Source organism: Crocuta crocuta, unplaced genomic scaffold (genome assembly GCF_008692635.1).
Source record: "Crocuta crocuta isolate KB4526 unplaced genomic scaffold, BGI_CrCroc_1.0 scaffold248, whole genome shotgun sequence".
Taxonomy (NCBI): Eukaryota; Metazoa; Chordata; class Mammalia; order Carnivora; family Hyaenidae; genus Crocuta; species Crocuta crocuta.
The window spans coordinates 1,242,777-1,257,587 of record NW_027532409.1 but is presented as its reverse complement, the minus strand read 5'-3'; the positions used below and the strand labels follow the sequence as shown (position 1 = coordinate 1,257,587).

The window sequence follows — 14,811 nt, the reverse complement described above, 5'->3', positions numbered from 1 at the left end:
TCCAATGACTCAATAATATCTCCAACATAACCTGTCTAGATGTAAACTCCCCCTCTTCTGCTCCAAATCTGGCCTCTTCCTGTGCTCATGATCTCATTTAATGTCATCACCACCCATTTACATTGAGTATGAGCAGAAAAGAGAAGATTCTGGACTAAGCCCTGGGATGCTTCAGTGGTTAGAGGTTGGGGATAAGAGGATTAATGGATAATGAAAAATGAGAATTAATGACTGGGAGGAAGGAGGAAAACCAGAAAAGGAAAAGTAAAGTGAAGAACGTGTTTCAAGAAAGATGGGGTGCTGATAGATCAATCATACCCAGGTTCGAACCCAGATTTGATTTGTTGGTAGCTGGGTGTCCTTGGGCAAGTTACCTAAATTCTCTGAGTCTTACTTTCCCTAACCTGCCTCACGGAGTTGTGAAGATATGAAATAATGCATGTAAAGTGCTTTGTCCAGTAATTACACATAAAATGTTAGCAAGGAAAATTATTATTTATGCTTTCAACTCATCAAGGCTGTAGCACTGAGCTGAGGGAGGGAAAAAAAAACCCAAAACCTGGTCTCTAAGTTTGGTTTATTCTGCTACCTAGCAACTACATATTTATATGTTCAACTTCCCTTCTTTATCCCTGATTACTTTAACAAGTACTTTGTAAGTGCCCTGTTGTGATTCAGGACTGCCTGTGAGGTGCAGAGCACAATCTATTTTCTTCTCAAGATGTAGTGGCCTAGCATAAATTGTCAAAAGCAACTTCAGCTTTGTAGCTTTACTGAGATCTCTTTGAGAAGGAATGGCTGGGCCAGCTCACAATGAAAGTAAAGGTCTGTAGCTGATACAATGCCATTCCTACATTTCTACCACAGAAAGCAAAATCTATACAAATCAAAGAGAATATGAGGCCAGGTTCCAATAAAATGCAGCGGCACCTTACATGGGAATCATTCTAATTTCCAAACAGGTAACCTTCCTGAAAAGTGAATTTAAGTAGGCTACAGATGTGACTGTTCTTGGGCAGGTTCCAGCTATGATTTCGGCCATATCTCTGGTCATATTCTCTCAACAAAGAACACCTTGTACTCCAACCCTCCTTTTCGAAGTCCACCATAACCCTTGTCCAAGCCTTTGTCCCCTCCACCAATCTTCCTCTTGCACCTTCTTCAAGTCAAATTACATTCTCTCATGTAGTATCATCTGAGGCAGAATCAATCACTTGCTGAGGCTACGATAAGTGTTCCTAGGGCACTATACACACCTTTTCTTCATCACTTATCACATTTATTGAAACTAATCCACTTACAAGTCTCCTCTTGGAGGACAATAATATCCTTGAAGGCAAAAACCATGTCTTATTTATCTTTACAACCCCTACACTTCTTGGCATACAGTTGGTATTCAATGAATATTTAGAGGAAAACCTTGGCTCCCATAAGCAGGAGATGAAAAGTATAATTCAATTTGAGAAGATTCTATTTGTGCAGAAATTGGATTGGGGGTCTAGAGAAGATAAATCATTGTTGACCATATTTCATTCATCTGAAGGAGACTGTGGGACAAGGACTAGAGTGGTCATAGCCCCCAAATACTAGTCCAGATTCTTCTGCTAGTGACTCAGTGAGTGACCTTGAGGAAACTCACTGGGACTCAACTCTTCTTCTTTAAGATGGGGAGGCTGGATCAGATGGTGTCTAAGGTCATTTTTAGTTTCAATGGTCTATCGTGTACCTTTTTGGGTCTAATATCTTTCTCTGAAACCCGTGTTAATTTACCTCAGTGTTTGTGATAGACAGTTTGTCTATTTTTTCAGGGCCACTAAAATTTCTGTTGTGCACTTTCAGAGAATTAATAATTCCATTCAACTGTGTATTGCCAGGAACTAACTAAGTGTGTCCTTTAATCTGTCAGCCAAGTGGACGATTACAAAATATTCAATAATCTCTGTAAAATATTCAATAAAACTGGAGGTGGCAGGTTTGTAACATTCAATTCTTCTCCTAGATTCAATTTAATCTTGGAGCAACCAGAAAATATAATTGTCCCTGCAAACAGAATTTTGTGCATTTTTTTCTCTTCATGATACTCATTTGAGCTCTTGGTTTCACTGTATGACTCATGATTGCTTTTTCTTGTGAATTTCCACTTCTTCCATTCTATTAGGTTGTTTACTGTTCAGATAAAAAGAGAGAAAGCTTGAGATATTGTTGAGAAAGAATCCCTGGGCTTGGGGATCTTCAAAGCTATAATGGGTTTTAGTAACCTTAAGGTTCCGTAGTTCCAGGTGGCAATCCCTCTTGGTGCCTCTACCCCAAATAAGGGGATATTAGACTCTCTCTACCAATGTGCTGTAACACTTCCATTATCAGATACAACTTAGCACATAAAGAGCAAAGGCTTTGGATTCTGAGAGTCCTGGGATTTACCTAAAGCCAGTGATTCAAGCTCAAACATGGTCAGCATCATCTGGAAACTTCGTTAAAAACCAGGAGGCTGGGCCCCAGCCCCGGAACTTTGTGTTCCTTAGGTCTGGGGTGGGGCTCAAGAAGTTCCTTCCAAAGAATTCCCATGTGATGCCGATGCTTCTCATTTGCGGCCACACTCTGGGAACCACTGCTTTGAGCAAATGACTCACTAGTCAGTATCTGTGAACTTCAGTTTCCTTCTTTAGAAAATGGGAATAATAACACCTGTGGTTTAATGGAGTTGTCTTGGCTGAAGGCTTAGGTGTGTCAGATCCAAGGTTCAGTCTCAGCTCTGCTACTTAAAGCTATGAGCCTTAGGCAAGCTTCTTACTGTTTAAACCTCAGTTTCCTCACTTGTGAATCACCAACGACACTTAGAACAGTTATTTAATCCTCCCAACATACCAATGAAGCAAGGTAATGCATATAAATACTCAGTTGGAAATAGGCACATAATGCTCAATAGAGGATAGCTGGTATTATGAATATTAATAATCTACTAATTATTACATTTTGAGGCTCCAAACTGGGAGGATTAAGCGAGCTAATTGGCTGTCACAACCATAAATAAAAAATATCTCAGTGGGCTGAGATAACAGGGTCAAATATAACACAAAGACAGCTCAGAGATGATATATAAAGTTCTTCACTTGGGACCCCAAATCATCTTTACTTGGGCTGAATGAGGAAGCTTTAGCTGGATGCCATGAGCTATGCATTAGGCAGAAATAGGATGGATATTTGGAGGTTTACTCAAATGTGAGCAGGGTATTCTGAGCCCAGGATTGGAATCCAGAGTGAGGGTGATAGTGGCTCTCTAAACTTCCAGTGATTAAACCTAATGCAGAGAGTCCCATTCATCTCAGACACCATGTACTACATGGACATGGACCAAATGGAGACCGAGGTGCCAATCAAGATTTTGAGCAGACTGGAAAACAGAAATGAATCCTGAAGAAGGCTGATGGCTGATGTGGGCTGCTCAGCCTGAGGAAGGACCTGCAGGGGACACACATGGCTGAAGTCTAATAGCAAGGGATGGGGGAACAGGTACTACAGGAAGAGAAAGACTGACTCCCCTACCTTATGTGACATCAGAGGGCAGACAATGGCCGGCATACGGTTGCTGATCAATACATGCTTGTGTGCAAAAACAGTAATGAATGGATGGAAGTTACATAAAACAGACTGAAGCTTAAAAGGAGAGAGAATTCACTACCAGAAGAGGGGGAACCAGTTATGGGCATAGAGCTAGCAGATCTTCATTTGAATTCCAGTTCCACCATTGGTGCTCTCATTGATACATTCAAACAAATGCTCCGTGGGTATCAGGTGGGTCAGAAAGCTGGACAGGGATCAGGGTACATGCTGGTAAGCCAAGCAATCCATGCTTAGGATTTCAGCCTTTCCCTCACGGGCTACAAGGAGCCACTGAAGGGTTTTAAGCAAAAGGAGGGAAGGTCAAGTTGGAGTACTGCAGCAAAGATGGGACAGCAGAAATGATTTAACTTCAGCAAATTTAGGTTTCCTCATTTACAACCTCAGGATAATAATTCCTACCTGGTTGCAATGTTTTGAGAATTAGAGATAATATGTGAACAGCATCTAGTAAAATGACTGCCCCAGCAGGTGCCAAACAAAGCCAAGGCATCATTAGCAATCCTTAACGTCACACATCACCAAAGGCATAGTTTCCCAAGGGAAGGTCACAGCCCAACAAATTTTCCCAGAGATCCATTTCTCTGGCTGGCTCAACATCCTCCTGACAGGGTGAAGGAATCTTCCTAAGGAGTTTACAGCAACCTCAGCCATTAAATTTTTAAAAAGTCAAGCTCTGTATTCTCCATTTGAATTTCTTTAGTTACAAAATAGGCTTCTAAAATCATCAGGTTAAAATTTTGCCTAGTGCTTCCTTCTGCCCATCCCGTCTCTTCCAAACCATCCTGTGGGATACCAAGCTTGGACACGCCCCGGCGTGCCTGCGAGGACACCCTTTAGGAGCTCTGTGGGGTGGAGATCAGAAAGGCATCAGGTTTCAGGACTAACCCTCCTCAGCAGCAGCAAACATCTCTGAGATCAGGGATGCCTGCAGATGGGGCCATCTGGTCCACAGTCCCATCTCCTGTCTGAGCATCCACCGGACAGCTGTCTTCCTGTGGGAGGAGCTTTGGGCCCTGAAGCGGACAGAGGAACTAAGAGGAGGCACTGTCCCGCCAGCAGGCTGGGCTATTCCCCTTAATCTCCTTTCTCTCCTTCACCTAGCTTTGTGGTGGGCAGAAAGCTAAAGGTTATAGGAAAGACAAAGACATTCAATCCTGAAAGAAGAACATCTTGTTTGGAGTACAGACCTCACTATCCACTCATCATGTGACTTGAGGAAGATCTTGCAGTATCTCAGAGCACCAGTTTCCTTAACTGGAAAAATGTACCACTGTACAGGGTTCTGTGAGGACCGATGAAGATATGTATCTGAATGTGCTGATCACAGAGCCTGGCGGCTTGTGGGAATCTGATGGGCTCCCTGCCAGGGCTCGGCCCCAGTCCTCCACGTAGGACGGAGCTCTGATGGGCTTGCTGCCAGTGGCCAACCTTGGACAGACCTCCATGTGGGACACGGCTATGGCAGCAGCTTCTGCCCATGTGGGAGAAAAGCTGGCTGGCCATCGGGAGAGGAGTGGGGTTCTCCCTTTCTCCTGGTCACAAGTGGCCACCATTTAGAGGGATGAGTGGTGGGCTACCATTTGTGGTATAGGACAAGGGGTGCTTGTTCTGCATTCAGATAACCCTATGTGGCTTCCAGTCCCATCCTCACTCTGTGTGTGTGTGATGTTGCGCTTACTTATTTCAGTTCTCTGAAATTCAGTTCCTTCGTTTATGAAGTGAGAATAATATCTGATTTGTTGGGTTCCTAGGAGGCTTAAGAGTGGGATTTATATAGAGCATATGGTCTAGTATGTAATGAGTGCCAATGAAAGTTACCTTCCTATTTGGGCTTTTGCTACTAGAAAGCTCAGAACCAAACTGGAATATGAAAATTACCAGCCTACATATTTAGATTGCTTTTTAATATAATAAATTACATTTTAATACAACCCGGTCTTGATCTTGATTATTTATTTCTCCTATTACTGTTTCGTTGTGGGAACTTTTATTGAATATGCTCCCAAATTCTCTGCAGAGCTAGATGGATAGAACCAAACTGATGTCAGAATAAATAGACCCTTAACTCTGCAAATGATTGTGTGATTTGGGGCATGGGGTCTATCTGAACCTCAGTTTCCTCAACTGTAGAATGGGGGTGATAATAAACATACAAGCTATTTTATGGTGCAGGAATAAGGATCTATGGCTCCAGTATTTTGCAAAAGGACTTTTGTAAACTATGAAAAATTTAGTAGAAACACTTATTATAAGCAAGACAATGCCCACTTTTATTCATCAGTGTCATTACTCCCCTCCCCAAACTGTCCTCAGGACTCCTAGCACAGGGACTGGCATGTATCAAGTGCTGGGCAAATGGCCACTGAATCTTACCTCCAGAGCCTCCGCCATGCCTCCATCCTTACTTAGCAGAGAGCCTGATGGCCCAGCCTCTGATGCTGCTTAGAAACCAATTGCCTTCACACCCACCAGACATGCAGCCTTTCAGTACAATGGAAGCAAAACAATGAAGTCAGCATTTACCAACAGCACCCAGCGGGCAAGTGAGTCTGTCAAATGCCAGCATGAAGTGTAGACACGAGTTCCATACTGAGATAGGGAAGCTGAAGGGCTCCATAAAAATCTGTTTTTGCACTTTTGCTAGGACCTGCACCCCACTCTACACATGCCCCAGAATGCAAACAGTGTTACGTCCTCCTTGTAAGGAACAGGGGTTAATGATTTCCTTAGAGCAGAGAATGACCAGACCACCAGCACTAGATGTCTCCATGCCAACATCCACCCCTTCCAAGGAATAACAGCTGGGCCCCTGGCTTTGTTCAACTCAGTTCCTGGAGGCCCGAGGGGACATGTATATCCAACTACAATCCTCAGTAAAAACCTCCAGGCTCCAAATCAAGATGAGACTCCTTCCCTGAGTCTCCCAGACACCTGCACTTCCTTTATACGTTCGATAAACTCTGCTTTCACCTCCTGCTGCCCAGTGTTTGATTTCTCTCCTGCGCACAGCCAGGGACCTTCTCGGCTGGCCCTGCGGGAAACCTGGGCCTTGGACTCAGCCTTCCGGCAGGCATCACTAGCACAGAAATTCAAGAGGGATCTGTTTTGAAGCACTTTGATTTGGACTGAAAATGAACATGGAAAAGATGACACTATGAACAACAGATATAAAGAGCAAGATTTAAGCCTGGGTGTAAAAAGACAGCCTCAGAAGGAAGTCTTGGAAGATTATCCCAGTGAGTGAAAGATCTCAAAACAAACAAACAAACAAAAAACCAAAACAAACCAAAACCAAACAAACAAGAAAACAATCAAGGACATAGGGCAATAAGATCAAAATGAGATTACTTAACAAAAGCCAGCCATTTCTTTAAACTGAAAATAATGCACATTGTTTGTCCCTGAAATGTGACATGCACTCCTTTTCCAAGAAGCGGAAGCATGCCGAAGCAATGGCCCACGCCTGACAATGGCAAGGGCCCAGTCACCCTTGCTTCCCAGAGGTCTGTTCCTATACAAAATCTGGAGGCTTGATTGAATGGACACTGCGGAACTTAGCAGTCATTTGGAACAGAAAACGCCTGGAAATCAGCCTATGCAGGGAGATGCAGAATTTGAATCAGGCAGCAGCCCACCTGTTCAATAATGAAATAATTGCTCAGGGCATATTCTTCTGTAATCTTTTCTGATGTGACATCTATTCTTGTGCTCTGTCTTTCTCCTGCTTCCTTAACATTTGCAAATAATCTCAGGGCCTCCTAAAGCCGATGCAGAAGCCAGACAGTCACTTCCCTAATGCTGTGAAAATAGATTCAATTTTACATACATCAGGGTGATTTCAGAAGCAATTTCTACATCTCTGGTGTAAGCATTACTTACATTTTTTTCCCCCTCAAATCTCATCCCAGTGGTTCCACAGGGCATTTAAAAAGGTACCTGATGCATTCCAGGGCATTAAAAAGAATCCCCAGAGCGTGTTTGTGGCTATAGCCTGAGGACACCAGATGCATACATAAAGTCCTAAAATATTCAGTGACTCAAACAAATGCAAAATTTCTTAATAACTGAATATATTGTCAGTTGAATTTTTTCAATTTCAATGTCTTTTTAAAAGCAACATCCTTAAAATGTGTGTGTGCGCGCGCGCATATAAAACAAACACACATATCAATCATTTAGAAATACTGTCTCTAACTTGAAACTGTCTAATTAGATTCTATTGGATGGGATTTTTCCTCTTCTTTGGCTGGCTAATCTACCTCGGTCTTGGGTGCTTTCCTCTTAAGAGTTTAAGTTTTAGCCCATGGGGAAAACAGTGGTGATGTTTCACTTGAAATCCAAGAAATCAGCGTTACCCAGGTTTCAACATGAGATCAGAAAACTTAAGATCAAACAAATATCTATAATTTCAAGGTCATGTATCTTTGACTATCATAGTTTTGGCATTCATCTTCTCAGGGCATTTTTACATATAGAAAAAAGTATGCATAAGAATCTGGCCTATACACAACAGACACATGAAACGATGCTCAGCATCCCTCCTCATCAGGGAAATACAAACCAAAACCACACTGAGATACCACCTCACACCGGTCAGAGTGGCTAAAATGAGCAAATCAGAGGACTCTAGATGCTGGCGAGGATGTGGAGAAATGGGCACCCTCCTACACTGTTGGTGGGAATGTAAACTGGTGCAGCCCCTCTGGAAAACAGTGTGGAGGTTCCTCAAAATATTAACAATAGAACTCCCCTATGACCCAGCAATAGCACTGCTAGGAATTTACCCAAGGGATACAGGAGTGCTGATGTAGAGGGGCACACATGTTCCCCAATGTTCGTAGCAGCACTTTCAACAATAGCCAAATCATGGAAAGAGCCTAAGGGTCCATCAACTGATGAATGGATCAAGAAGACGTGGTTTCTCTATACAATGGAATACTACATGGCAATGAGAAAGAATGATATCTGGCCATGTGTGGCAACATGGATGGAACTTGAGGTGTTATACTGAGTGAAATAAGTCAGGCAGAGAAGGACAGATACNGGAGTGATGGGCATGGAGGAGGGCACTTGTGGGGATGAGCACTGGGTGTTAAATGGAAACCAACTTGACAATAAACTATTATAAAAAAAAAAGAATCTGGCCTATACACGAAAGGTTTTGGGTGAATGGGTATCACTTGGCCAGGGTATTCTATTAGCTAGTCCTGTTACTGAACCTCCTTTCCCCTAGGCCAAAACCTGGAGAATTAGTGACAGATGAACACAGGCAGAGACTCTCAGGGAGCTCTGGATGGGCCTTTCTTCCAGGGCACACCAAGACCATTTCCTTTTCAACCCCTTTTCTGCCTTTCCTAGCCACCAAGTCACTACCCCCTTTTCTGAGTCCCAAGGGAATGTCTGAATCCCAGTGACTGACTCATCTGGGTTGAGAAAGGAAAAAGGAAAGACTGGCTTTGTGGGTAGGCAGACTGCATGCTTGCCCTGCTCTCTGAGGAAAATGCAAGTTAAATATTTGCTCATGAAATAATCAGTACGCGCCGTTAGACTCTGTCTTTAAAGCCATTACACAATCTTAAGAAGTGTGCAGACTTAGCATTGCCAATAATGGGTGAAGTGACAGCATTTGTCTGTTGAGATGATGCAAAGCAAAGTACATGACACCACCTATGTCGAATTTTTGCCACCATGTTAACCTGAATGCGATCATGATGAAGAAAATTGGATAAATCTGGATTGTGCCATATTCTAGGAGACAACTGGCCTAGACTTTTAAAAGGTGTCGACACACTGAAAGAAAAAAGGAGGGACTGCTGTTCTAGATGAAAGGTGATGGAGAGACATGATGGCCAAGTATAATGTGAGCCCCTTCAGTGGACCTTGGATTAAAGCAACAACAACAACAACAATAAATATTTTTGGACCACTGAGGAAATTCAACTATTAGATACTGAAATAAGGTTACATTTCTTGGGTCAGATAATTTTACAGTGGCTATGTTGAAGAGTTGTCCTGGTTCTTAGGAATTCTCTGGAGGTAGAGTGTCATGATGTCTGCAACCTACTTCTAAATGGTTCCTAAAATTTTATATATCTATGTATATAAAATATACTATATATTTATATATATATACACATATATAATATGTAGTACAGAGAGAGAATGTGTGTGTGCAAATATTATAAATGTGAGTAATTGGTGAGTCTAGGTACAAGGTAAAAGAGTATTCATTTTACTATTTTCTCAATCTTTTTATAGGTTTAAAACTAATCTCCTTCCCAAGGCAGCAGGTCAATATTTGAAAATGGCTATTGCTTCCCTCAAAGTTCAGTGTTTTTAATCAGTGTGCCTATAAGAACCATCTAAGTGGCTTTTACAAAATCCGCATCCCACCTTACCCCTCATCTCCCTACCTCTCTTCCCTCAGGAGATTGTGATTTACTCGGTAAGGTGGAGGGCCTAGATATGTGTATTTTGAAAACTTTCTCAGATGGGTTCTGTGCTACACCTGAGATTAGCAATCACATGTCTAAGTTACCCTCAGACTCTGGATCCATCAGGGATTAGCTATGTAACTCTGAGAAGGTCAGCCACATGCACTGAATCTTGGATACCTTACCTACAAAATGGGAACAATCATATGCAGTATCTCACAGGGCCATTGCGAGACAAAGATGCTCTATAAATATTGGTTTCCTTTCTTCATTTTCTCATAAACCCTCCCAATTGATCATATCTAAGTGATTTTTACAAATCATGGTTTTTTCCATTTGCCATTGACACAGTGTGTGGAGGACATTTGTCTCTGCTCATATGCCTTTAGATTTCCCGAATTCCCTAATCTGGAACAGAGGCTGGGGAATCCAGCATTTCTATTAAATACAGGAAAAAGAAGTGGCTTAAAAGAGAGATGAGAATAAAAGTTAGCTTTAGTTATCTAAAGATTTTCCTTTGGATAAGGTTTAACTCTGAAATCTTAGCCATTTCTATAGGCTTGCTATCCTGTATCAACTCTGCATGAGGGCTCAGGTGCCTTTGACTCAACGCCCTTTGGAACACTGGCTATAGCTTGGACCTGGCCTGGCCTGGGAGACATGGATTCCAGGTCTGGATAGGTTTACTCATCAGCCCTGACACTGCAGAAGTTGCTTCTCTGAGCCTCAGTTTCCTAAGCACTCAAAACAGAGATGCCAATAATTAGTGGCACACCTACCTTACATGGTTTATATGAAACACTGTTTAGAAAACTGTAAGACACTGAATTCAGTATGGCATGTTTTTCTCCCTAAAGGCATAACTATGTCGTCTTTTTTTAAAAAAAACTATTATTACTTTTAACCTGTGTCTATTTATTTCCATAAGCAGTTAAGATGGCTTGCCCCATTTCCATCTCTTTTGGGGGAATATTCTTAAATCCTCCTTTTCCCTCAAGATGGGCTGCCCCAAGTCCTTGCCAGGGAGAACGTTTATCCTTGAAACACCAAGGGAAGCATCCTGAGCCCGTACCACTACAGCATCTGACCACTGTGACAAGTCCACAGCAAAGCTACCAGGGTCAAGTTGAACCATGGATGTTCCCTTCCCCTTAGCAGGCCAACTTACTGAATCCATTAACGTCCTGAGAGCTAGAGGAGAAGCCTTCATCGTTGCGGCTGGCGCTGAGCTTGGTGGTGGGTTTGTCAGCTGAGGCCACGGGCCCCATCTCCCTCTGGGCTCCACTCTGTGTCTCCTTCTGCTTCTTGGCCAGCTTCCTTTGGGACATGTGCAAAGGGAAAAAATCACAGTCAGATGATTCCAGTTTCATTAAAGCATTGGGAAGATCAGATTGTTCTTCCTTCCTACCCATCATTCTCAACCCCCAAACCTGGTTCATTCTCCAGGAACAGAGTCAAGGTGGGTCTTCTAACGTCAAGGTGGAATAAGCCTAAATCCTCCTGAAATCATTAATGGCTTTCATTTACCAGGAAAAATGAGTGAGACTTATCCTGGAACATCTCCAACAATGGGTATATTCTTTACTTGAGCTTAAAATTGGAAATCAGTGAGACTTGTATGATGCTTCCCTTGCTCTCCTTTCAAAGGGGGGAAGAAACTGATGACCCTTTCTGTTCCATGGCTCTGCATGAGATTCAAAATGGAGTCTGACCTGTCTCAGGGACTAAGCTTACAAAATAACACACCAAACAACGGTAGACTGAAGTAGGGACTGGTAGTTGGTGAAAGGTGAGGGTAGGGGTTAACTAGTCTTGTAGCTCTAAAGGAGAAAACTTAAAGCTGAACTTGATGCTTGACTATTCTCATAAGAATGAAAGATCCTCAGAACCAGATGGGCATTTATAATACTATTATATAGTAGTGGTTTCCAAACTGTGATGGAAACTAGCATGATTTTGAGAGCTGATGTGAACACAGAGGCCCTGGTTCATGGAGGTAGGGCAGGGTTAGGCCTGTGCATGGCCACCTAGTTCCCCAGGTTGTTCTGACACCATCTACTAGATGTTAAAACCATTGGGTTTTGGCATCAGGAAGACCTGGGTTCATATCCTATCTCTGCCACCTGCCGGCTGCGTGACCTAGGGCCAGTTCCTTAACCTCTTTAAGTTCTGAACTCGTCCTTTGGTACATCAGTCGACAATGGGACCAACCCCCTAGCATTGTGATGATTAACTGAGATCATGTGGAAATACATGGAGCACGGCAACTGGTGCACTGAACATTCAACATATGGCAGCTGCATTTTTGGTTTTATATCATCCCCGCTGGTCCAACCACATTCCAATTCCAAGTCCCCCTTCAAGAGACATACCGTGAAATCCCTGGATATCAAGTGGTAGAGATTTGGATACCTCCCTAGGCAGCAGAAGAGTTAAAACATCTTTCCTATGGATTTGAAATTTACTTCTCTTAAATTTTAAATGATTGTTCTTAGATCATTAGAAGTACAAAAATAGTACTAACCCCTCTTGTATATGACAGTTTTTCAAACATTTCTAAAAAACCAACGCAGTCCCTCTGAGATTTCCCCACATTTCCAATTCTAAATATAGCCGTTATGTTCCTGTGATATGGAAGGCGATGGGCACATTAAATATCTTGGGGGTAAATTCTCCCAGGTCTCTTGCCCCATTTTCCATATGACTTGGTTTCAACTTCAATCTTAATCACTCCTATCTCAACACGAAGCAACAGATCTCCCAAAGGATTCAAATTCAGTGCCATGTAGGAAAATATTTCCCAAAATTGAGCCCACTTGGTCATAAAATAGGCAGTTTCAAGAGGTAATGACCTCCCAGTTGGAGGAGGTATGAAATGAAAAGACAAAACATAGACACAGAAGAATTTTAGAGGAGCTCATCTAAATCAGTTCTAGTTTGACAGTATGAGAGCAATGCCCTTCCCACGGATCCCTGGATCTAGGTGTGGACCGCACAGAAGAATGACAGATGACACACTCAAGTGAGGATGATTTGGGGACAGTTTATGTGCTAAAGGACTACTGACAAAGGTACGAAGGGTGAAGGGGAACCTGAGGTCCACTATAGTGACAGGTGAGCTGTTGGTCACTGGCGTGTCCAGAGGAACAGGTAGAGGAAGCAGACACCAGCATCCTGAAGGACAGAGTTGTGAAGGTAAGACCACCTGCTCAGAAGCAGCAGCCTTCTCTCAAGGGACTCCGCTGATCCTCACAGGGCGGGAACAAGAGGCATAAACACCCTGGCTACATCCTCCCCTCTCCCTATGACCTCCGAACAGTGGGTCTCATTAGCTAAACACAAAGGGCAGGCAGAGGCATGGAGTCCATGTAGGGCTAGCTCTGGAAGCAGAGAGCACAGTGGAGAACCAGGAAGAAGGAATCTGGATTCAGGAAATCCCTGCCAAGAAGAGAATTTTATCTCCCCCATTTTGGCCACAATTTGAAGACAAATGCAGCCTGAAATGCAATCCATCCTTCCTTCTCTCCTTCCTTCTTTGCACCCTCCTTTCCTCCCCACCCCTTCCCTTTCATTCCCTCCCTTCCTTCCTTTCCTTTCCTTATTTTCCTTTCTTTCTTCCTTCTCTCCCTCCCTCCCTTCTTTTTTTCCTTTTTCCTACCCCCCCCCCCGCCCCTCCCTGGCTTGAGGAAAGAGGGGCTCTCAGGAATAGGAATGCGTCTTTTGGATATAATGCTATAGCCACAGGCATTCTGTACCAGTAGACAGACTACTCCTGGCAGACAGGAAAACAACAAGAAACAAAGTATTGGATCAGTGTTGACAGTAGTCAGACTGGGGCCAGGGAGAGTGCCAATGAAGGAAAATGAGTGGGTCTACTACGAATGACATTTCAAAATTTTATTCTTCATTTATTATCAAAAAGGAGTGTGTTTAAAAATGTATATGTGACCTTCTTAATCATAAATTTGAAAAGATATACAGCAGATCCTTTTCCTCTATCTAAGCTCTGCTCACATTGCCCTGGCAGGAAATAAAAGGAAATCCAATAAGAAGAAAGTTAACTTCAAAACTGTAAGTGAGTGCATACAAGAGGCTTTGATATTTCCGTAGAGGCATAACCAATCCCAGTCCATTAGGGGTAAAATAATATGGAGAGAGTTGTCTTAGACATAAATCATTCATTTCCAAAGGAATAATAATAAAGGCCTTGCTGCATCTATGAAAAATAGCATTTTAGAGAAATGTTTGGGTAGCTCTGAAAACCTGGATGAAAAATGAAAATTGAGCTTCTCCAAAACATAGATATTTAAAAACTTGACAATCCTTAGTATTTAGACCATGGTTGACACTACGTGTTCACGAGGGTGATGCTATATAATAATTTAAAAAGGTACAGACAGGTGTTTCAGCAACTGGCAAACACAGCTACAAAGTAGAAACAGAGGAAGGGAAGTAAAAGGAAATAGAACATAAAACCATGGTTTTGGGATCTACATTCTATCAGAATTCTAAGTTTAAGAATTAAAAAACCATCTTGGTAAAACAGGAAAAATCATGTTTATTCCTATAGACATAAAGCTTAACTGATACCCCTCCCTGTTTTTCCTTAAGACAGGAGAACATCCAAGCCTATGAATAGGGCATGGAAGACCCTCTGGCTATGGCTCTAGGCTTTAACTCAGCCTTATCTTCCACACACACCTCCTCTTAAGGAACACCAGCCACCTCATCTTCACCCCCCCCCCCCCCCCTCCCC

The 14,811-nt window shown here is 42.7% G+C and overlaps 1 protein-coding gene across 1 annotated transcript in view; it reads right to left on the bottom strand.

Moving 5' to 3' along the window:
• The window catches only part of PTPRT (protein tyrosine phosphatase receptor type T), a 703,891-nt gene that overhangs the window by 113,770 nt on the left and 575,310 nt on the right, over positions 1-14,811 (bottom strand). The window contains exon 15 of the mRNA XM_077778839.1: positions 11,224-11,372. Within this exon, the coding sequence (XP_077634965.1) occupies positions 11,224-11,372 (149 nt within the window). The remainder of the gene's footprint in view (positions 1-11,223; positions 11,373-14,811) is intronic.